Below are 23,927 nucleotides of genomic sequence, written 5' to 3'. Positions count from 1 at the left end.
CTTCAGTAGGGTTAGAAATAATAAAATGACCCTTTTTGGGGGCAACTACTTACTTTCTGGTTTCTTACTTCTTTTTCAAGGTCTACATTCTTCAAAGCTTCCTGCTTCATCTCTTCAGCTCTCGCTTTCTCAGTCAGTAAGTCTTCTCGTTCCTTGTTATACCGATTCAAATTGTCTTCCAATTCCATCTTCTTCATCTCAGACACATCCAAGTCTGACAAATGAAACAAGTAGAAATTACACAATATCAACTGGTACTCTGGTGTTTATGATGACAATGGTTCCTGTTGATGCGATTAACAGAACAGCCGGCACATGAAATTAACAAGCAAGTGGCTGAGCACTCCACAAGCACACATACCCTTAACCCCTTTAGCATTTAAACTGGCCATAGCCGGCCAAAGTATTCCATTTTATCTTCAAACTGGCCAGATCCGGCCTCTCACACTAACCCTACAATATCATTCTAAAATTTAACTGCTACCTCACCAAACTCCCAAAGCTGCAAGATAATGCATGAATAATTCAAAACAATCATCATCATTATCATTGTTTAGCATCCGCTTTCTATGCTGGCATGGGTTGGACAGTTTGACAGAGCTAGTGAGCCAGGAGGCTGGACCAGGCTCCAATCTGATTTGGCAAGGTTTCTACAGCTGGATGCTATTCATAATGCCAACCATTTGGAGAGTGTAGTGGATGATTTGTACGTGCAACCAGCACGGGCTTCAACCGCACTTGAATGGTGCTTTTTACAAGCCAGAGCACAGGAGCCAGTCGGTTGGCACCAACATCGGTCACACTCAAATGGTGCTTTTTACATGCCACCAGCATGTGAATAAATAAGTATGACTTGACAATAATGTGAGTGCTAAAGAGTTAACAGAGTTCTCTAGGAGAACACAATCTTTTCTACTCTAGGCACAAGGCCCACAATTTGGGGGGAGGGGGCCAATCGATTAGATCGACCCCAGTATGCAACTGGTACCTTATTAACCCTGAAAGGGTGAAAATCAAAGTCAACTTTGGCAATATTTGAACTTAGGACGTAGTGACATGATGTGAGAACACAGAATGTGTTATGGTTGGCCCGTTGAAATTCGGGGACTACTTTTTTGCCAGCTGAGTGGCCTGGAGCAACAAAGTGTCTTGCTCAAGGACGTGACACTGGGAATTGAACTCATGACTTTACGATCATTAGCTGAATACCCTAACCACTAAGCCACGTACCCTCACACTTTTAATATTATTTAATAATTAAAGGTGGTCAGCTGGCAGAACCTTTCGTGCTCCAAGTGCAATGCTTTGTGGCATTTCGCCCATCTTTAGATTCTAAGTTCAAATTCCACCATGGTTGACTTTGCCTTTCATCCTTTCCGAGGTTGATAAAATAAGTACCAGCGGAGTACAGGGGGTGATGTAATCGACTTACTCCCTCCCTTGAAATTACTGGCCTTGTGTCAAAATTTGAAACCAATATTTTTTAACAATCCAACACCACACCGCTAAGTTAATGCCCCTACCCCACCACCACTTTACATGAGAGGTAGCACACCTTTCCCTCCCTGGGTCCAGTTAAGTACGCTACTTCCTAATTTCAATGAGGAGCAGCATACGCAACCAGCTTCCAATGTGTCAGAAGGAGGTATGTTTTGTACCCTATGTCATGGGGCCAGTCTATGGGATACTATTTCGACCCCTTTCATGTGCAGGTGTGGCTGAGTGGTAAAAGTCTTGCCCTTCAACCATGTGGTCTGGGTTCAGTCCCACTGCATGGAATCTTGGGCAAGTATATTCTACTTTAGCCCCAGGCCAGCTAAAGCTTTGTGCCTGGATTTGGCACAGGAAAACTGAAAGAAGCCTCTGTGCATACCCTTGTCTTGACATTATGGCTGTTAACATGCGTCATTATGCAAGCAATGTTGTTCATTTCCAGGCTTCCAGAGACATGTATGGTCGTGGAAACATTACCTTACATGGAAACAGGTGGGGATTAGTAACAGGAAGGGCTTCTGGCCAGACCAATATTCTTCAGGCTTCGCATGTCTCTGACTGTAGGTCCATCTCTGGAAAGTTCGTCTTGTAGATACAGGCCTACCTGGCAAAGGTGTTTTCGGAAGAAAGGTCCTCCAACTGATAATTTTAAAATCTACCCCAATATAACCTATCTCACCCAAGCAAGCATACAAAAGCCGATGCTAAAATAATAATGATGAATGTTTTCAATACCAAAAAGTCATATTAATCAAAGACAGAAACTGGCATTAAAATGAAAGAGCAAAGCTAATCAAATAATAATTACCTTTCTGACGAGTTTCAGCTTCCCGTAACAATTCTTCCAATTTGGCTTCGTATGATTTTAGCATCTTCTCAGCCTCTTCACGTTTCCTGCGTTCTTTTTCAATCTTCTCACTGAAAGAGCAAAACATTTTACCAAATTCATTAAGTCAAAAGGTTTGAGATGAAAAGCAGGAAATAAAGTAATTCTTCATTTTTTAAATTCCTTTATCCTTTTACTTGTTTCCATCCTTTGACTGCAGCCATGCTGGAGCACCACCTTGAAGGGTTTTAGTCGAACAAATTGATCCCAAGGCTTATTTCTTAAGCCTAGTACTTATTCTATCAATCTCTTTTGCCAAACCATTAAGTTAGGGAGAAGTAAACAAACCAACATTAGTTGTGAAGCAATGGTGGTGGGGACAAACACAAACACACAAATATAAAACTGGCTTCTTTCAGTTTCCATCAACCAAAATCCACTCACAAGACACTTGCCCAAGGTGCCACGCAATGAGACTGAACCCGGAACCATGTGGTTGGGAAGCAAGCTTCTTATCACATGCCCACACCTGACTGACTTTTTTTTTTTGGCCTATCTTAAATATTAACATGTGGTAATACAAATGGCTGGTCTTCAATAAAATACATTATACCCGACCGTCTTGGAGAGCAATTCCCCAGGCATAAATATTCTCATATCAGACGCACTGAGATCTTTTTCTATTCTCTTTTAAGCTACTTTGTAACCTCACTAGAGCTGGTGGCAGGGGGACACCATGTAAAATGGTTGGCAGTAGAAAGAATATCCAGCCACAGAAAACATGCCAGAGCAGACACTGGAGCTCAGAGTAGTCCTGTAGCTTGTGAGACCCTGTCAAACCATCCAACCATGCCAGCATGGAAAACGGATGTATAACTAGGATTACAGCTTCAGTTGCTATTACTTCTAATCATCACCAGATTACTTATTTCTTGTTGAATAAACAGTCTGAATACAGTCTGGTATTCTGGAGCCTCTGTATTTCCCAGGATATAAAATCGGTCTCTGGAAAGTTCTTCTTGCAGATACAGGCCTACCTGGAGTAAAGGGTTTTTGGAAGGAAGGTCCATTATTGTCAAATGTAATGGGTATTGATTCACATTTTTTTTTATGTAGTCTGTGAAATTCCAATGTTTCTTTTTAGAATAACATGGTGGGGTAGGTGCAAGAGACCAGATCAAGCTGGTTTGAGCATAAAATGTAAAATATTTGGGCTGGTTCAAAGTGGTAATGAGTTAAACCCGTTTTTGGGGACACACCTCACTTCTTTATCAATGACAAGACTATGACGGTAGACAAGTTTTTAAAAATGTCTAAAGTCACCTTATCAAATATGAGAATTTGTCATTTTCAACACCCTTATCACTTGTGATAACTTGATGGGTATGATTTGAAGGAGATTTGCCTACAAATTTTAGCACAACCGTCTTTCACCATTTTGATACAACCCAACTTAGACTGCCTCTGGCACAAGCTTCTTGTTTTAAAGTGATCTAAATTAAAATCTTTCAAAAATTTATGTTAATTTATGTTAATTCATGTTATAAACACCAACTTAACAACCCTTTAGCATTCAGATTACTGTATCCATTGTAATGCTAATTTATTCATACCGTTTTGCATATTAATTTTGCATTATCTCATAGCTTTGAGATTTTGATTACAGGACTTTACTTTTAGCATGACATTGTAGGGTAGGTGTAAGAGACCGGATCTGGCTAGTTTGAACATAAAACAAATGGTACATTTTGGCCAAATACGGCCAGTTTAAATGGTCAAGGGTTAAGAATGATAAAATTATTTTATTAAACTTTGTTATTTTGAAAATTAATTGAAACGAAGGCAGTGAATTTCATTAAAAATATAGAAACAAAAGGGTAGGAAAAAAAACAAATAATAGTTTAGAAGACACTCTGAAGTGGGAGACATGATGGTCATGGCTGGAACATCTTTTGTACTCGGTCTATCTGCTTAATCAGTTCCAACTGGGGGCAAAACAACCAGAGTGCATAGAAGACAAAAATCCTTCAAAGACTGCCTCTGAAATAAACAATAATTGAAAACTAAGCCTCACCGGTCTTGCTGTTTGGCCATTTTCTCTTCTTTTGCCTGAGCTTTCATTTGTTGCACCTCAATGGTGTCTGGTTTCCGACGACGCATGTACAGCTCATGATTTCCCATACACAGACTAAGAATACGTTTGTTGATCCGTAACCGGGGTGCATAGAAGACAAAATCCTACAAAAGAAGGAAAGAGATAAAGTAGAGATAAAATTCAGGCTGAATCAAATTCTTTGGAAACTAAATTCGTCATTTGAAACTGTAAGTAACACTGGATATCCTTTGGCAGCAGACCCTAAGCTTTTTTGCACTAAGGACTGGTTTCACGCAAGGAAGTTTCTCACAAACCCAGAGGCCATCATCATTATCATCATTTAACATCTGTTTTCCATGGGTTGGACAGTTCAACAGGAGCTAGTCAGCTGAAGGGCTGCCCAGGTTCCATCTCCGAGCTGGATGCCCTTCCTAACGCTAACCACCTTACAGAGTGCACTGGGTGCTTTTTTGCAGCACCAGCATGGGCACTTTTACATGGCACCAGTACCCATGAGCCTACATGCACAACAAAAGGCATCATTTAATTAATACCTATATAATACATATGTACATGTGTAATAACATATTGCATATGTAATGCATATATAATGCAAAAGCACTCTCCAGGCAGCAACAATCAATGAAATAAAAATGCAATTTAAAAATTCATTCTTTTTGTGTGACCCGATACCAAATGGTCCACAGTCCTGGTGGTTAGGGACCCTCGTTTGATGGTCTCTCCCAGGTACCTATGCACCACTTGTTTCTTCAGTTAAATCCTGTTTACAGTCAACTGGTTTCATCTAGTTAGCTACAGATATGTTGGGTAACCATCTTGACAAACAAAATGCAGAAGACATCACATATTTTACTGGTTCACTCTTTCAATTGTGGCCATGCTGGGGTACAGCCTGGAAGAGTTTTAGTCGGGCAAAGCAAACCCAAGACTTATAGGGCTTTTTTTTAAATTAACTTTTAAAGTCTGCTACTTATTTCTATTGTCTTTTGTTGAACCACTAAGTTACAGGGATGTAAATAAACAAACTGGTTGTCAAGCAGAGGTGGTAGGGAGACAAACACCAAGATCCATATGATAATTATACACACTTTTCTGTCAACCAAATTCACCCACAAGGCATTGGTCAGCTTAGGACAATGATAGAAGACACTTGTCCAAGATGCTTCACAGTGGGACTGAACTCAAACCCATGTGGTTGCAAAATGAGATTATTAACCGCTAAGCCAGGCTTGCATCAATAATCTCCAATTTCTAACAAGACACGGAGATTTCGATAAAGGTATTATTGCAGGATTTTCTCCATGAATATTGCGTCTGGATCCAAGTGTGGCTCTGGAGTGGGAATTTCCACTTCACATCCCAGTTAATAATGCAATAGGATTACTAAGATGGCAACACAGACACACAGACGGAGAGACACAGAGACACACAGACAGAGAGCGAAATACTTACAGGGGCTTTTTTGTCGATTGGTTTAATTATAAACTTCTTGTCGTTGAAAGAAATATTTCTGATCTCACTCCAGGGGAAACCAATCTTAGGAGTTAACCTAGTCATGAAATAAAATATTCAGTGAAATACATATTTCATAAGTTTAATAAAAGGAAATGAAAGCAATGCTAAATGTTTAAGTTGCTTTATATTTAAAAAACAAGGCCAAAACAATCCAATATATTCATGTTTGTGTAGAAATTATAACAGCAGTCTGTGTATATTTAATCCTTTAGCATTCAGATTCCTCCATCAAATACGATGCTTATTTATTCACGTTGGTTCAAATTAATAATGCATTATCTCTGCTTTGAGATTTTGATGCTGTGACTTTCTGTTTTTTTAAATACAACTCTGTAGACTAGTTGTGAGAGGCTGGACCCAACCAGTTTGAACATAAAACAGAACACTTAAACCAGATATAACTGGTTTAAATGCCAATAGATTAAATCATCATCATCATCACCGTTTAACATCCGTTTTCCATGCTGGCATGGGTTGGACAGTTCAACCGGGGTCTGGAAGCCAGGTTGCTGCACCAGGCTCCAGTCTGATCTGGCATTGTTTCTACAGCTGGATGCCCTTCCTAACGCCAACCACTGTGAGTGCAGTGGGTGCTTTTTACGTGCCACCGGCACAGGGGCCAGAGGAGGCTGGCAACGTCCAGCAGATATATATTAATAAGTCTAATTAATTGTAATATTTGTTGCGAGATACTATTCCTTATCAGTACTGTGTTAAAATAAAGTTTTAAAGATCAGTAGCTGGCCTGTGGAATTTAGCTGTCTTTGTCTGCCTGATGAGCAAGGCCACTGAAAGAGACCAGTATTCAAAGCTGCAGAACAGAACAGATTCTAGGGCGGAAATTAGACATATCCACTCAAAATTTCTTTGTCCTTAATTGCAGAAAGCAGTTTTACAATCAATCTTTATTTCATTGAAGAATGTCATGTTTGAAACTAAGTCTGTTGAGAGAATGGGACTTGCAGAAAATATAATTTCCATTTTTTGTTAAGATTTTTAACATTGTAACTGAAATAACTATGTTTAATTTCACAACTGAAGAGTTAAGGAGGAAAAAACAAAGAGGTCATCAACTCACCTATCTTCCTTCTCGTAGACATTAAGTCCAAGAGCATCAACACCCAACCACAATTCTGTGCCACGTTTGTTCTTGATTTCAAAGTAGTTCACACCATACATTTCAAGATCTTGGACAATTTTCAGGTATTCCATCATGGCATCCTCTCTGCAAGGAAGGAAGGAAGGAATCGGATAACAGAATAGACACCAACATATACTTTTTATCGCATGCACAACTTCACAAAATCTCTCAAACCATAACACACCTTCTCAGAAAAAGTGTACATACACCCGTAACTCTATGCATACCCTCACTGACCATCATTTAAGTCACACTTTTCAATGCTTGCATTGGATTAGACAATTTGCCAGGGTAGATTTTCTACAGCCATATGTCCTCCCTGTCACTAACCCTCACCTGTTTCCTAACAAGATATTTACCCAAGGTCAGAAACGTTTTTTCACCAAAGAGTGAAAACAATTATCACTTCTTTTATGACGTCGATCACTTACAACCATCAGGTAATGTTTGAAGGTACATGCACACAAACACACAACGGGCTTCTTTCAGTTTCTGTTCATTAAATCCACTTGCACAGCTTTTTATCAGCCAAGACGTTGTACGGTGGGACTGAAAAGAAGGTCACGTGGTTGGGAAGCAAGCTTCTCAACCACAGAGCCATGCCTGACTGGGACCATGAAGTGTGTATGTCTTCACAAACGAAGACATATACACCCACAGTGGCCAAACAACCAAACGGCAGCCAGTAAGAGAGAAACCTCATCGATGGCTCACAAACCCAATACACAACACCATCTGCTCCTGTTACTTCCGCAGACATTTCTTCAGCTTACCTTAGCATTCTCTTGTGTTCTTGGTACCAGGTCACAATTCTCTCTTCCCACTGAGCTGGAGTCAATTTGTGTTGATCGAATACTCTGCAAGTTAAAAAGGAAAACAAATTAATTATCATTATCGTGGAATGGCAGAACAACAGTTAATATAATAAATTAAAACTCTCAAACAATGCTCCAGTATGGCCACAAGCCAACAACCGAGCCCAGTAAAGCAATGAAACAATATACACATCTCTACAGCTACACATTCTTTTACTAGTTTCAGTTATTTGACTGCAACCATGCTGGAGCACTACCTTTAAGGGATTTTAGTCAAAGAAACCAACCCCAGGATTTATTCTTTGTAAGCCTAGTACTTTATTGGTCTCTTTTGCTGAACTGCTAAGTTATAAGGACATAAACACACCAACACTGGTTGCCAAGTGATGGTGGGGTGGGAGACAAACACAGACACACACATATACATGATGGGTTTCTTTTAGTTTCCGTTTACCAAATCCACTCACAGGGCTTCGGTTGAGCCAAGACTATATTAGACACTTGCACAAGGTGCCACACAGTGGGACTGAACTTGGAACCATGTGGTTGGGAAGCAAGCTTCTTACCACACAGCTATGCCTGCACCTATATACGCAAGTACATATACCTTGACACACCTTTTAAACTTTTGTTTCGGCTATTGGAAAGTGACCAAGCTGGAGCAACACTGTGTTTAATCGATCAGTGTGACCTCATTTTACTGCTCCACTCAATTATAGAGATGCAAACAAAGCAACAACAACTATCAAGCGAAGAGAAACATGAAAATGTGCAGGTGTGTATAAAAATGTCAAGTGCTGAAAAGTGTGTGTAGGGAAAGGAGAAATCCCAGTATTCCAGGCTAAAGAAGGTCTTCACCCACGTAAGGTGGTGTTATCTGTTTGGTGGTATATGAACGGTTTGGTCCACTTTGAACTTTTAAAGCCAAACCAAATGATAACAAAGGAGATCTACTGCAAGCAGCTTGAGAGGCTTAAGTCAGCGATAGAAGAAAAACGACCATCTTTGGTGTCAAAATGACTGGTGTTCTTCCATCAGGATAATGTTCGGCCACGCACAGCAAGGGTGACACTCTAAAAGTTGGAGCAGTTTGAATGGAAAATGAAGCCCCACCCACATATTTACCAGGCATTGCCCCATCTGATTATCAGTTATTCTGTAGTCTTCAAAATCATTTGGATGGAAAAAATATGAATTCTGTAGACGAGGTCAGAACATTACTGGGGGAGTATTCTTTTGGCATGGACAATTAAATTTTGGAAGAGGAGCCTTGCTAGTCTACGAGATATATGGAAGAGCATTGTAGAAAATGAAGGAGAGTCTATTTTAGATTAAAAAAGAACTGTTTACCTTAATTTTGAAGAAAATCAAAGTATAAAAAACAGCATTATTTATGGGAGGACCCATATGTGTGTGAGTGTGTGTAGCTGTGTAGTAAGAAGTTTGCTTCCTAACCATAAGATTCTAGGTTCAGTCCCACTGCATGGCACCTTGGGTAGGAGTCTTCTATAAACTTGGGCCAACCAAAGCCTTAAAGGATTTGGCAAAGGGAAAGTGAATGAAGCCCACCACGCGCGTGCGTGCGTGTGTGTGCATATCACTCATCACCACTGAAGAATTGGTATTGGCTTCTTTATGTCTCAGTAACTTAGCAGTTTGGCAAAAGACCCCGATAGAATAGCAAGCAGGCGTAAGAAAAAAAGAAGTATTGGGGTCAAATTGTTTGACTAAAATTCAAGGCAAACTCCTGCATGGCTGCAGTCTAATGAGTGAAATGAGTAAAAGAGATATGTGTGTGCGTGTGTGTATGAATATGTGTGTGTGTGAATGCGAGTGTATGTATATGTGTGTGAATGTATGTGTGTGCGTGTAGACATATATGTGAATGTGTGTCTATGTGTGTGTGTATACATACATACATATATATATATATATATATATTTATTTATTTATTTATACACACACACACATACAGAGAAATATGTCAATGAAGCTTTCAACTTTGTTTCAATGCTGATATAATCTGAGTTTTCAGAAGAAAAGAAAAAAATGCTAAATGCACCTCCCACCCAATTTGTTTCTTTTGTTTTGCAGTTTTATAATCTTCAAACAAAAGTCTAGAGTCTGAATTAAAGAAAAGACAGAAAAAAAAGTTATTAAAAGGTTTTCCTTTGATCTGTCAACACTTCACAGCTTGTCAATAATTCACAAGAAACTAACGATTATGGCGATGATTGATAAACTGCGCAGAAACAGCAGAGCTAATATCACAAAAAGAAGGTAGTGTAGGTGTTGCAAATTTTGGAATAAGACCAGCAATTCTGACGGAGGGTTTAGGGTTAGGTTATTGACCCCAGTACTCAACTGGCCCTTACTTTATCAATCCTGAAAGGATGAAAGGCAAAGTCAACCACAGAGAAATTTCAACTCCCATAAAGACGGACAACCTACAGCTAAACATTTTTCTCAGCCTGCTGACGATTCTGCCAGCTCGCTACCTTAATAATTATAATAATAATCCCTTCTACTACAAGCATAAGGAATGAAATTTTGGGGGAGGTGGGGGTCTATCAACTTCATTGATTTAGGCATGTAACTGGTACTTTTTTCATCAACTGTAAAAGGATGAAAGATAAAGTCGACCTCTGCAGAATTTGAACTCAGAACATAAGGATTGACAAAATGCTGTTTGGCATTCTGCCTGGCATGCTAACAATTCAGCCAGCTCACCACACACAATAATAATAATAATAATAATAATCCTTTCAACTAAAAGGCACAAGGCCTGAAATTTGGGGCAGGGAGTTAGTCGATTACATCGATTTCTGTACTCAGCTGGTACTTATTATAAGGACCCCAAAAAGATGAAAGGCAATAACAAGAGCACTCTGAGAGTGCAAACCTCTGCCAAGGCAACACCAATGTCCTCTCAATGACCAGCCAGAGATGATTTTGAAAATGAGAACATCTGAAAAACTAGACTTCTCTCACAAACAAGAATACTAAAAATGAACCTGACTGCTCTCAAAATTTACGTAAAAAAAACAGGATAAATAATCCAGAAACCTTGTCTGGTAACCAATCGATCCCGAAATCTCATCAGTTCGAACCAGTCACAAGGCCAAACATCCCTGAAAGTTTCAACTGAATCCATGCAGTGGTTCTTAAGATATCTTGTCCTTGGACAAACGTAACTGAAAACAATACCTCCGCCTTCACTAAGGCAGAGTTAATAATTTTTTTATTGCCCACAGGAAGGGGAGGGGCTAAACATAGAGGGGACAAACAAGGACAGACAAATGGATTAAGTTGTTTACATCCCCGAAAGGATGAAAGGCAAAGTCGACCTTGGCGGAATTTGAACTCAGCACGTAACGGCAGACGAAATACCACAAAGCATTTTGCCCAGTGTGCTAATGATTCTGCCAGCTTGCCGGAGGTAATAATAATAATGGCCCTTTCTACAACATGTACAAAGACTGAATTTTTGAGGTAAGGGGAGAGTTGATTACATCGACCCCAGTGCTTGACTGGTCCTTATTTTATTGATCCCTAAAGGATGAAAGGCTGAGTCAATCTGGGGCTGAATTTGAACTGAGCATAATGACAGACGACATGCAATTAAGCATTTCATATAACACACTAACGATTCTACTAGCACACATAATAATAATAATAATGATTGAATCACTTTGTAGTCCTATGAAAAATTAACAAGTATATCAGGTCACAGCCATTAATTTACAATAGAGAAAGAAATAACAAAAATGCGTAGAGTAATACAGGTGTGACTAGATTGCTATAAAGCATCACAGGTAAATCTATATTTAGGTAGCTTTGGTGACGTGAAAAACGAGAGAGAGAGAGAGAAGGAGGGAGGGAGGGAGAAAGAGTGTGTAGGGGGTGGGTGTAGGCGAGCAAGAAGGCTGAACTTATTATTCACAAAAGTATTTATTCATCTGCTAAGTTCATCAGGCTTTTTTGAATAAAATGGACAGAACCATGACATACCAAGTCAGGTGAGGGCTGCATCAGGTATTCGTGTGTGTATGTGTGTGTGAAAGAGGAGTGGATTTTGCTGCTACTACAATGTAGGCTTCACTTTAAGAAACATACCTCACCAAACAGCATACACACACACACACACAGATGAGGGGCTTCTTTCAGTTTCCGTCTACCAAATCCACTCACAAGGCTTTAGTCACCTTGGAACTATAAAAGACACTTGCTCAAGGTACCCCACAGTGGGACTGAACCTGGAACAATGTATTTTGGAAGCAAACTTCATCAGACACTAACACACGCACACACAGACACCTACATGCATGTGTGTGTATATCTCTCTCTCTCTCTCATATATATATATATATATATATATATATATATATACACACAAAAGGATATAGAGCAGTGTTTTGTTTAATCCCTTTAAATACAGTTTGCGGCAAGTAATTAACTAATTAAACATTTACCACCTCACCTTTCTATATAATCCACAGGTAAACTCCTTCCCTCATTACAAAAAAATGAACACAACCCCCACCCAACCCAGTCAAACATTTTAAAATTCAAGTACAGATACTCAGCCAAGATACACTCCTTTTTTATACACATGCACACCTATCTATCTATATATATATACACACAAACGCACATACATATACATCTCTACAAACATGTATATATATATATACACACACACATACATATCTCTACCAACACATATATACACATACATACACATCTCTACAAACATATATACACATACATACACATCTCTACAAACATATATACACATACATACACATCTACCAACATTTATATATATATACACACACATACATACACATCTCTACCAACATTTATATATATATATACACACACATCTCTACAAACATGTATATATATATATATATATATATATATATATATACACACACACACACACATACATACATATCTCTACCAACACATATACACACATACATACACATCTCTACCAACACATATACACACATACATACACATCTCTACCAACATTTATATATATACACACATACATACACATCTCTACAAAACCTATACAAACATCTATGTCCAATTTACATTATATAAACTGGTGTCTAAATAAAAGAGCAGCTTGTTAAATGAACTGGGGAGGTCAACCGAATCTGTTTGCCCAATTTGTGTAGGTGTTTAGATGTGGGTGGAAGGAAGAAAGGAAGGAAGGAAGGAAAGCCGCTACAGGATAAGCTTATTAGGTGCAGTTTGATGAAGGAACTGTCAACTACACTGCCACCCCTCCAGAGAAGACCCAGGTTTAACGACATTCCAGTCATTATTCTTCACTTCCTCCTCTGCAAAGAAATAATATGTAACTAGAGACATTTTTTTCATTTTTAAACAAGGCCAAATGAGGAAGGTGTGTGGTCATTGTGCTAGAAATAGCAGCCAAATCTCCCTTCAAATCACATCCATCCTCCAGCTTAATATGTCAAGGAAGTGTGCACCCAGCAATAATAGTCCAGGATATTACAGATGTGGCTAATGGTAAGGAGCTTGTTGCCCAACTACATGGTTCCAGGTTCAGTCCCACTGCGTGGTACCTTGGGCAAGTGTCTTCTACTATAGTCTTGGGCTGACCAAAGCCTGGTGAATGGATTTGGTTGATAGAAACTGAAAGAAGCCTATTATGTATATGTTTATATATATATATATATGGATGCATGTATATATCTGTGTGTATGTGTGTCTTTGTGCCTGTGTATGACAACTGGTATTGGTGAATTTATGTCTGTAACTTAGCAATTAGGCAAAAGAGATCAACAAAGTGCTAGACAGAAATGTACATTTGTATGTCGTTACTATTATGCTAAAGTGCCGTAAGTCCAAAATGTTGCTATTTCAGAAAACGGAAAGTTTCACCATTCCATAGCAAAACTGCTGTACTACACTTTGATAATTTTTGATATCTAGGCATCTGAAGCAGCTGGAGATACAACAGTTTGACATAAAGAACCGGCTATTGCAAGCAAAAATAAATATTGAAAGGGAAAAAAAGAAACACATTTGACCAAATTTGGACATACAACAGTTTAACATAACAGCAACTGTGTGTGTGTGTGTGTGTACACACATATACAGAGTGTCCCAAAAGTCGGTGATGGGTTTCAACTTTTAATAACTTCCTTAACTTTACAAACAAATGCATCCTCAGCATGTGTTAATCACAAACTAGAAGAGATGTCTTCCTGGGTCTATAAACGACAGTGGCACTGTCCTGTATAGGACGCCACACTTGGATCAGTATTTTATTTATTGACCCTGGAAAAATGAAAGACTAAGTTGAATTTGGTGAAGCTTGAACTGATTATACAGGGAGCCAGGGCTGATATCACATGGTCAGCTTATCCAATTCTCTAATGACAGCAAATTTGAAGGACATGTGTGATTTTAGATCCAATCTCACTTTGCAGCTCTTTGGGCAATGTCTTTAATTATAGCCCAAGGCCAACCAAAGCCTTCAGTGCCTTTGGTTGACAGAAACTGAAAGAAGCCTGTTATACACACAAACACACACTCATATATAGATGCAGGCATGGCTTTATAAGTTTGCTTCCAAACCACATGGTTCCGAGTTCAGTCCCACTGCAGGATACCTTTAAAGTCGTGTGAGCAAATTTGGTAGACAGAAAGTGAAAGAGGCTCACTGTGTGTTTTTTGTCTCCCACCACCTACTGACAACCGGTGTTGGTATGTTTATGTCCCATAACTCAGCAATTCGGCAAAAGAGACTGATAGACTATATATACCAAGATTTAAAAAAAAACAGTACTGGGGTCAATTCATTTGACTAAAAATTCTTCAAGGTGGTGCCCCAGCATGGTCACAGTATAACTGACTGAAGCAAGATATATATACATATATATATAGTACGATACAGAAAAGTGGCATTTTGAACACAGTATGGCTGTTAAAACAGTGGGAAAATTGGGTATTGTTACCTTTACAAAACAGAAAACCACCATGGCCGTTTGGTGACAAAATGTTCCTATCTTGTAAGGGTAATAATACTCAGTATACTCTTTTACTCGTTTCAGTCATTTGACTGCGGCCATGCTGGAGCACCGCCTTTAATCGAGCAACTCGGTCCCAAGACTTATTCTTTTGTAAGCCCAGTACTTATTCTATCGGTCTCTTTTGCCGAACCGCTAGGTAACGGGGACATAAACACACCAGCATCGGTTGTCAAGCAATGCTAGGGGGACAAACACAGACACACACACACTCATATATATATATATACATATATACGACGGGCTTCTTTCAGTTTCCGTCTACCAAATCCACTCACAAGGCATTGGTCAGCCCGGGGCTATAGCAGAAGACACTTGCCCAAGATGCCACGCAGTGGGACTGAACCCGGAACCATGTGGTTGGTTAGCAAGCTACTTACCACACAGCCACTCCTGCGCCTATATATATATAGTACAATACAAAGTGGCATTTTGAACACAGTATGGCTGTTAAAACAGTGGGAAAATTGGGTATTGTTACCTTTACAAAACAGAAAACCACCATGGCCGTTTGGTGACAAAATGTTCCTATCTTGTAAGGGTAATAATACTCAGTATACTCTTTTACTCGTTTCAGTCATTTGACTGCGGCCATGCTGGAGCACCGCCTTTAATCGAGCAACTCGGTCCCAAGACTTATTCTTTTGTAAGCCCAGTACTTATTCTATCGGTCTCTTTTGCCGAACCGCTAGGTAACGGGGACATAAACACACCAGCATCGGTTGTCAAGCAATGCTAGGGGGACAAACACAGACACACACACACTCATATATATATATACATATATACGACGGGCTTCTTTCAGTTTCCGTCTACCAAATCCACTCACAAGGCATTGGTCAGCCCGGGGCTATAGCAGAAGACACTTGCCCAAGATGCCACGCAGTGGGACTGAACCCGGAACCATGTGGTTGGTTAGCAAGCTACTTACCACACAGCCACTCCTGCGCCTATATATATATAGTACAATACAAAGTGGCATTTTGAACACAGTATGGCTGTTAAAACAGTGGGAAAATTGGGTATTGTTACCTTTACAAAACAGAAAACCACCATGGCTGTTTGGTGACAAACTGTTCCTATCTTGTAAGGGTAGAAATACTCAGTATAACTGTTAAAGCAGCAGAAAAAATTGTGTTTGAAATATCACTGTCTGTATTGAATGATACATTTGATTTTTTAGAAGCATCGAATGTGTAAGTTTGTTTATATACACATGCGGTTGACGTGTGTGAATGTGTCTCACTGTCTTGACATCATAGGAATGTCATTCATTTTGTTGTATCTTCTGTGAAAAGATATCTGGCCACGGGGAAATATTAACTTGCTTGGAAAGAGGTGAGGGTTGGCGACAGGTAGAGTATCCGGCTAAATCTTTTTAAAACTGTCTGAACCGTGGAAGTATGAAAGACTGGATGACCATGGTTGAGACAGCTTTCAATCAGATATCTGCTCAATTAGGTCTGACCTGGGGTTAAACAGCATTCTTGAAAGCAACATCTTGACAGCTGAGCCAATGAGAGAGAGCCTACAAGTGGTTACTCGAACAGTTAGAAATAGCAGCCAAATTCCTCTAAAGCCACACTACCACTTCAAGTGCCCAAGGTACACTTAGAAGGTAACTGAATAGTCAGTTAACCTGAAGACTAAACAGTTTCTCGATCTGGTAGAAACAGCAGTTTAACATCTCACTAATCAGATAGTCATAGTCAGAATGTCTTTAGTCAGAAGTCAGCTCGATCAAGGTTGGGAGGTAATGGGCATGGTTGGAATGCCTTTAAACACATAAGGCTGCTGGGTGTTCCATCAGAGCTGACCATGGGCTAAACATGTAAAATAAAAAAATCTTTCCTAAATAATCCTAAAGAAAAAAAAGTTTAAGCCAAATCCCTATACCCCTCTCCTATAGCTTATGTTAATTGTCAGGAGGAGGCCCCAACTCTGCCTGGTCCCTGACCCACTCATAATATATAGGATAAAGCAGGGGTGGCGAAAAGGAAAAGGGCATTTTAATTTACAACCAGCGTGCCCCTAAATACCAGTCAAATGAACTGCACTCAGTTCAAAACATTTTGTGTTAGTTTGCCAACCAACTAACCAACCCAACTACCCCTCTCAGGCTAAAATGGACCCTCCAAGAAAAAGGAAGAGTTTGATTGGTTTGTTGACTGGAGACAACCAGTCTGATCAGATATTCAACGGCCAAAGCAGAGAGGAGAAATGAAGAAATAATAAAAGACTTTTTTTTTTTTAAATCAGTAAACTTGGATGAAAATTGGAGTTTTTTTTTTTATGGATTCAAAATATTTATATTAAACTTTTCAAACCTTTTTCTGTTCCCACATTTTAAAGAGATGAGAGAGAGAGAGAAGTAAGGGAGGGGAAAGATAAAAGGATGTGGGAGGTAGACAGAGAAGGGAAGGAGAGGGATGGAAGGAGGGATGGATGGAGGGATTATACAATGGAGAGAGGGAGGAGGATGGAGGAGGGAGAGACTCACTCTGAGAGAGAAAGAGACACACACACACACACGCAGAGGGGTGTTTGAACAGGAGAGAATTGGGATAGTGTTTTACAGCCTTTTACCAAAAAGGAAAATTATAACCGACAGATGCAACTTGTGACTCAGCTATGGTAAAAGTTGTTGCAGGGAGGAAGTTGACTGAGTCAAAGAGTCTTAATTTCTCGGTTTTTATTTATTACGTCAACAAGTGCAATAATAGAAATAAATAATAAAAAGTTTGCTTGCTGAGGAGACATTTATGTGATTTGCTTCAGTCAAATGAAAAGAGACCCAGAAACATTCTCAACTCATAAATCTACAAATGCAGTTTTTCAAATGTGACGGTTGGAGAACCAGCAGAATGAAATGTCACCTTTCAATGAGTAAATTAACATCCTAGTGCTGCAGCATGGGCTGTATAGCCACTATATTTCATACATTTGACACAGTCCAATGCATAGGAATAAACCATAAATAACAAATGTCTGGTGTAATAGAAGCCGTGTCAGCCAGGAGAGACAATGTAAGAAATAAATTCTATATTTCTCTGCTAAATCATTAACTGAGTGGGGCAGGGAAAAGCCTGCTGAGCCCATAACACACAGTTCTAAAGATTGCAACTATTCTGTGAAGAAAGGGATACTGTTACACATATAGCTACAAAGCAATAGGAATTTAAACAGGATTAAGGGGTCACCAACTGACTGGGGTACACTGAAACTTAACAAGGTGGGCTGAGGTCACTGAGTATACAGGATTAACAGCAGCAGTAGCAATAGTAGTAGTAGTAATAATAACTTCAAATGGCAGTGCTCCAGCATGGTAGCAGCCTTAGGGCTGAAACATGAAGGAATTAGTAATGGCAGTAACAGCATGAGCAGGCCAATGCCTTTACATCAAACTGTTCCCAATCTCACACACACACACACACAAAGAAAAAAGAAGACCCTTGGTTAGGCATGGCTGTGTGCTAAGTAGCTTGCTTCCCAACCACAGGGTTCCAGGTTCAGCCCCACTGCATGGCACCTTGGGCAAGTGTCTGCTACTATAGCCTCAGGCCAATCAAAGCATTGAGAAAGGAAACCGAAAGAAGCCTGCCGTGTGTCCCCCAGTACTGCTTGACAATCGGTGTTGGTGTGGTTATGTCTCCATAACTTAGTGGTTTGGCAAAAGAGTTCAACAGAATAGTACCGGGCTTAAAAAAAAAAGTATTGGGGTCAATTCATTTGACTGAAAATTCTTTAAGGCAAATTGCTCCAGGATGGCCAGTCTGATAACTGAAACAAGATAAAAGATGCACGCACATGCACACTTTCTGGTACAGGAGTAAGTAGGGGACAGAGAGAGGAATTATAATTAGACCCAGCTGCATATAAAGTGAATTATGGTGAAGACAAAGCAGAAGCCCCAGTCATAGAAACGGTATGGATTCTCCTAACTGCCTCTTCATGTCCAGAGAATAACATCTTATATTCAGGTCACCCCTGATCTGAGCAGACTTGGCTCTCTACTCATGATCGTCACATTTGCAGTGAGATTGACACTTAACACGAATTCTACTGTGGAAGCTGGGGTCTTGAGAGATTATTAGGGGCTTGAACTAATTCTATAACAATGCCCTTTCTGTAACCACCCTGCCATCTGTTGCCAAGTAGGGTAGAGTTTCCTTCATGGCTGGACATGTTTTCATGGAAGATTGGAAACAAAGAATACTGCTTGTATAACAGTGACACTTGTTTACATCAATCTCCTGATGACAGGACAGGAAGACACAAACGTGTGTGAGTGAGGTGCTTTCAGTTCCTGCCTGCCAAATTTATTCACAGGGCTTTGGTTAACCCAAAGCTCTAACAAAACACTTGCCTGAGGTGCCACGCAATGGGATCAAATTTGCAACCAAGTAGCTGCAAAGTAGGCCTACTGACCACAGTCTTTCCTTAGCCTAACCCTTTCCTGCCAGAGTGTGTGTGTGTGTGTGTGTGTGTGCATGCACAGTAGTAAAAATAAATAAAGGTGGGACATCAACTCAATCTAGTTTGTCTTTTAAACAAGTGCAAGGCTGATCTCCAATGACCGAACAAACATCACTGTCCATGTCCAAAGCTTTTTACCCGTCCTGTCTACTGAAAACTCATAGCTGGTACAGATGTCCCCTTTAGTTACCAACTAAGAAGCCACACTTTACTGATGTAGCTAGTTAACCCATTAACAGTGAAAATCACAGACTTATTCCCATTAGATATTTTCAACTGATGGGAGAGTGAGTGCAATTAAATAATTATCAAAGCTTCCTTATATCTTATTATCTTAAATAACAACAAAGAAGGACATTGGGCAGGAGTGTCTTTCCTTGCAGAGAGACTAAGGACATTCCAGAGAGACTAAGGAACTAAAACAACATGCTATTTTGGTAAAGAATTTACACAAACTGCCATGAACAGGAAATGGTTGAAGAAAAGCAGCAGGAGGAAAGAAAATAGCTTACCTTTGTGGCAGAAGTTTCTCCTGTGTTTCATTAATGAAAAAGCCAGCTGCGTGCTTCTCAGGATCACAGTCACCATATTTAGCCTGGAGGGCATAGGAACTAAGAAGAACCGAAGTTTCTGGCGGACAATAAACTTCATCGGAAAGAATACCGCGTTTCACTTGAAGGAAGAACATTCTCTGAAAACAGAAATTTCCCAATAAAACATACATCATCAATGTGTATGTGTGTGTGTGTATTGGACCCCACTCAGTTTGCACCTAGAAAATTACCCTCTGAGCACAAGTCCGAGCAAGGCTGTTTGTGGAAGACCAGCAGTCACTCATTCATACCGGCTCCCCTCTCTACACCAATAATGTTATCCAAGGGAAAGGCCAATACAGCTTGGCACCAGTGACATCACAACTCATTTCTACAGATGACTGAACTGGAGCATGTGAAATAAAATGTCTCGCTCAAGAACACAACAGACAGCCTAGCCCGGGAATTGAACTCACTACCTCATGATTGCAAGGCTGATGATCTAACCACTGAGCCTTCATGAAAGATGTTTACCGCTCCTAGCTTTCCCAAGCAGTCACCTATCTAAGTACTAACAAGGCTTGACATTGCTTAACTTTGGTGATCGGACAAGAACTGATGTTTTTAATGTGATATTATATATGTGTGCATATATATATATATATATATATATACACACACACAAGACATCTTTCAGTTTCCAACTACCAAATCCATTCACAAGCCTTTGACTGACCTATGGCTATAGTACAAGACACTTGCTCAGGTTGCAGCACAGAAAACTGAACCCAAAACCAAGAGGTTGGGAAACAAAATTCTTAACCACACAGCCATAGACATATGTAGATGTGTGTGTACACATATCATCATCATTTAACGTCTGTTTTCCATGCTGGCATGGGTTGGATGGTTTGACTGAAAACTGGTAAGCTGCACTAGGTTCCAATCTGATTTGGCATGGTTCCTACAGCTGGATGCCCTTCCTAATGCCGACCTCTCCAAGAGAGGTTGGTATTAACGTGACGAGCTGGCAGAAACATTTGCACACCGGGAAAAGTGCTTAGCAGTATTTCGTCTGCCACTACGTTCTGAATTTAAATTCCACCAAGGTCGACTTTGCCTTTCATCCTTTCAGGGTTGATAAATTAAGTACCAGTTATGCACTGGGTCGATATAATCGACTTAATCTGTTTGTCCCCTCTGTGTGTAGCCCCTTGTAAGCAGTAAAGAAATAAACCTCTCCAAGAGAGTAGTGGGTGCTTTCTACCTACCACCAGCATGGGTGCCAGTTACAAAACACTAGCACTGGCCACAACTATGGTTTCACAAGTTTTCTCAAACACAGTATATTGCCAAAGGTCTTGGTCACTGCCCCCATGAAGTTCAATGGGTGCTTTTTACATGCCATCAGCATGGGTGCCAGGTACACGATAGGCATTGGCCCCGATTGCGATTTAACTTGGCTTGACAGGTCTTCAAGGACAGCATATTAGCCAACATTTGAAGGGTGCTTTTTAATTGCCAAAGGTCTCATATATATATATGCGTCAATAATACTTTAATTGTTCCACATCCTGCATTGCTGTGTTTTTTTCTCTTTTTTTCTGTGTTTTCTTGTTTGGATTAACTTTATATATATATATATATATATATACACACACACACACACACACACAGCAACATGTTTACATTAAGAGGATTGCCATGATCCTCCCACCATTCAAGGGTAAAGGGTACCTGATATATTGGGAATTATTATAGCTACATTCAGACAAACTACTTTCTAAGGCACAAGTATTTGGGGGGGGGGGGTCCCCAACCCTTCTCTAAAACCCCATTGATTTTCAAGTTTTGACAAATAAGGCTCAATAGCAAGCCAATACGTGTGTGTGAATAAAAGCTCATACATTCACAATCTGTAACTACTAATTGTCAAGAGGAAAAGACCTGCCCATGTTTACAAGCAACGAGGTAATTAATTAGATGACCGTGCCTATGATTACTACCTGCAAATCAAACACCATCTCATAGTTAGTAGTTACTAACTGCTAAAAAGAAAATATAAAAAAGAAACATTAAAAAAAACCCAAACAACCAACCCACCCAATTTCTAGTCATTAATCTTCTATGATTGTAGCCCTTGGAAGGAGTGACGAGAACAGGTCGTTGTGTAAGCAAAAATAAAATAAAAACAAAAAAATTACAAAAACGAAAGTGTTGTTTACAAGGACTTTCAATGGTTCTGGGTTCAATCCCACTGTGTGGCACCTTAGGCCAAGTGTCTGCTATGACAAATGCCTCATCAGTGGAATTTCACCATCACCGTTTTAACGCTTTCTTTCCCAGGCTCTCATGAACTGGACAGAGTCCATTGAAGCAGATTTTCCATGGCTGGATGCCCTTCTTGTTGTCAACCCTCGTGTGTTTCCAAGTAAGGTAATATTTCCCACATGGCCAAACATGTCTTGGCTGACTGGAAATGAAGAACACTGCTTGTATGACAGGGAGACTCGTTTACAACTATTACATGATGTCATGATTAAGAGACAGTAATACACACGCACAAACAGTTTCCATCCACTACATCCATTAACAAGGCTTTGCTTGGCCCAAAGATATAGCAGAGGTGACACTTACCAAATGTGCCAAACTGTGGGACTGAACTCAGAACCAACTAGTTGGGAAGCAAACTTCTTAACCACACAGTCACACCAGCACCTCAAAGATGGAAACTGTGCAGAAGCTGTGAATGCAATTGCACATGCATATATGAAGTTGTATCTTTTACTTACTTCAGTCATTGTACTACGCCCATACTGGAGAAATGCCTTGTTTTTATGTTTGTAGCATTTAAAAAACCCAGCAACTTAGCAGTCAGTCCAACAAAAAGAAATCCTTGAAATACGAAGCAGACTGAAGCGAAATAAGTATTCTGGGGGTCAACGTGATTGGCTAAAAACCTCCCCTCAATGGCGATGCCCCAGCATGGCCACAGTCTAATGACAAACCAGTAAAACAGAACATACTAGAATATAGGTTAGCTATGAATTGTGTTATTTCATCTGGCAAATATGAATGAGATGGGGGTATCTTGCTCTGCCAGACATTAGGCCAATGCCTTGCTAGCTCTATAAATGTCAATTTTCAAATGAATTTAGAATAGGAAAACAATCCCCCCTTTGGGTTTGATCATGATCCATTCAGCAGTTTTGAAACCTGCTTCGAGAATGGTAAACTCTGAGAATATTCACATAACTTACCAGAGTAACTTCTTGTATCAACTCCTCAGCCACGTCTTCAGGGAAAAATTTGGCTCTGAATTGGAAATCGAGAGGGGTTTCTTTCCTGACATCCTGGCTAGTCACCTGTAAAAGATTAAGATTATCAATGTAAATTAAGATTATCAATCTACACACACAGACTTACACAAGAACCATGAATATAAGATGTCAAACATTTAACCAATCATCTGAACCAATCATCTGAACAGAGGTTGCAACAAACCACACCTCAACGTGTTCCATTTTCATTCATATTTCTTCTACACCAAGATGGAACTTCCAATTGCCAATCTGGGTTCGACTTGTTTGACAAAAGAACCCTTTGAGGCAGTGCTCCAGCATGGCCACAGTCAAATGACAAACAAGTAAAGGAATAAAAGAGTAATGTAGATTCACCTGTAAAGATGATGTGACCACAGGTAATGTAGCCCTAGCTATATAGTACCATATATACTCGCACATTTTTTACCAATAATTTCAATAAAAAGCAAGGGTGTGACCTATCCACTCGACATCACAGGGATCTGAAGTTGATGGTAGAGTATTGATAGACCAGGTGCGTACCCTGGTGCTGGGCTTTTTAGTTTTCAAGTTATGGAAACATTTTTGTGACATCTGTTTACTAGAAAGCAGAAACTGGAAGTTCGTGTATTG

At 39.8% G+C, this 23,927-nt stretch overlaps 1 protein-coding gene and 1 long non-coding RNA gene across 7 annotated transcripts in view; one reads left to right on the top strand and one right to left on the bottom strand.

Moving 5' to 3' along the window:
- LOC115225885 (moesin) overlaps positions 1-23,927 on the bottom strand; it is a 138,327-nt gene that overhangs the window by 23,516 nt on the left and 90,884 nt on the right. For all 6 annotated transcript variants that reach the window (XM_036514537.1, XM_029796884.2, XM_036514535.1 and 3 more), the window contains 8 exons: positions 23,253-23,357; positions 19,972-20,150; positions 7,866-7,949; positions 7,030-7,176; positions 5,889-5,985; positions 4,395-4,558; positions 2,303-2,412; positions 54-214 (listed from right to left, as the gene is read on the bottom strand). In XM_036514537.1, the coding sequence (XP_036370430.1) occupies positions 54-214; positions 2,303-2,412; positions 4,395-4,558; positions 5,889-5,985; positions 7,030-7,176; positions 7,866-7,949; positions 19,972-20,150; positions 23,253-23,357 (1,047 nt within the window). The remainder of the gene's footprint in view (positions 1-53; positions 215-2,302; positions 2,413-4,394; positions 4,559-5,888; positions 5,986-7,029; positions 7,177-7,865; positions 7,950-19,971; positions 20,151-23,252; positions 23,358-23,927) is intronic.
- On the top strand, positions 10,773-20,399 carry LOC118768317. The gene is made up of 3 exons (XR_005004130.1): positions 10,773-11,097; positions 13,749-13,752; positions 20,390-20,399. It is a non-coding gene; the product is annotated as an uncharacterized LOC118768317 (long non-coding RNA).

Source organism: Octopus sinensis, linkage group LG28, assembly GCF_006345805.1.
Source record: "Octopus sinensis linkage group LG28, ASM634580v1, whole genome shotgun sequence".
In the NCBI taxonomy this organism is placed as follows: Eukaryota; Metazoa; Mollusca; class Cephalopoda; order Octopoda; family Octopodidae; genus Octopus; species Octopus sinensis.
The sequence above is the reverse complement of the archived record's forward strand: the minus strand, read 5'-3'. Positions and strand labels throughout refer to the sequence as shown.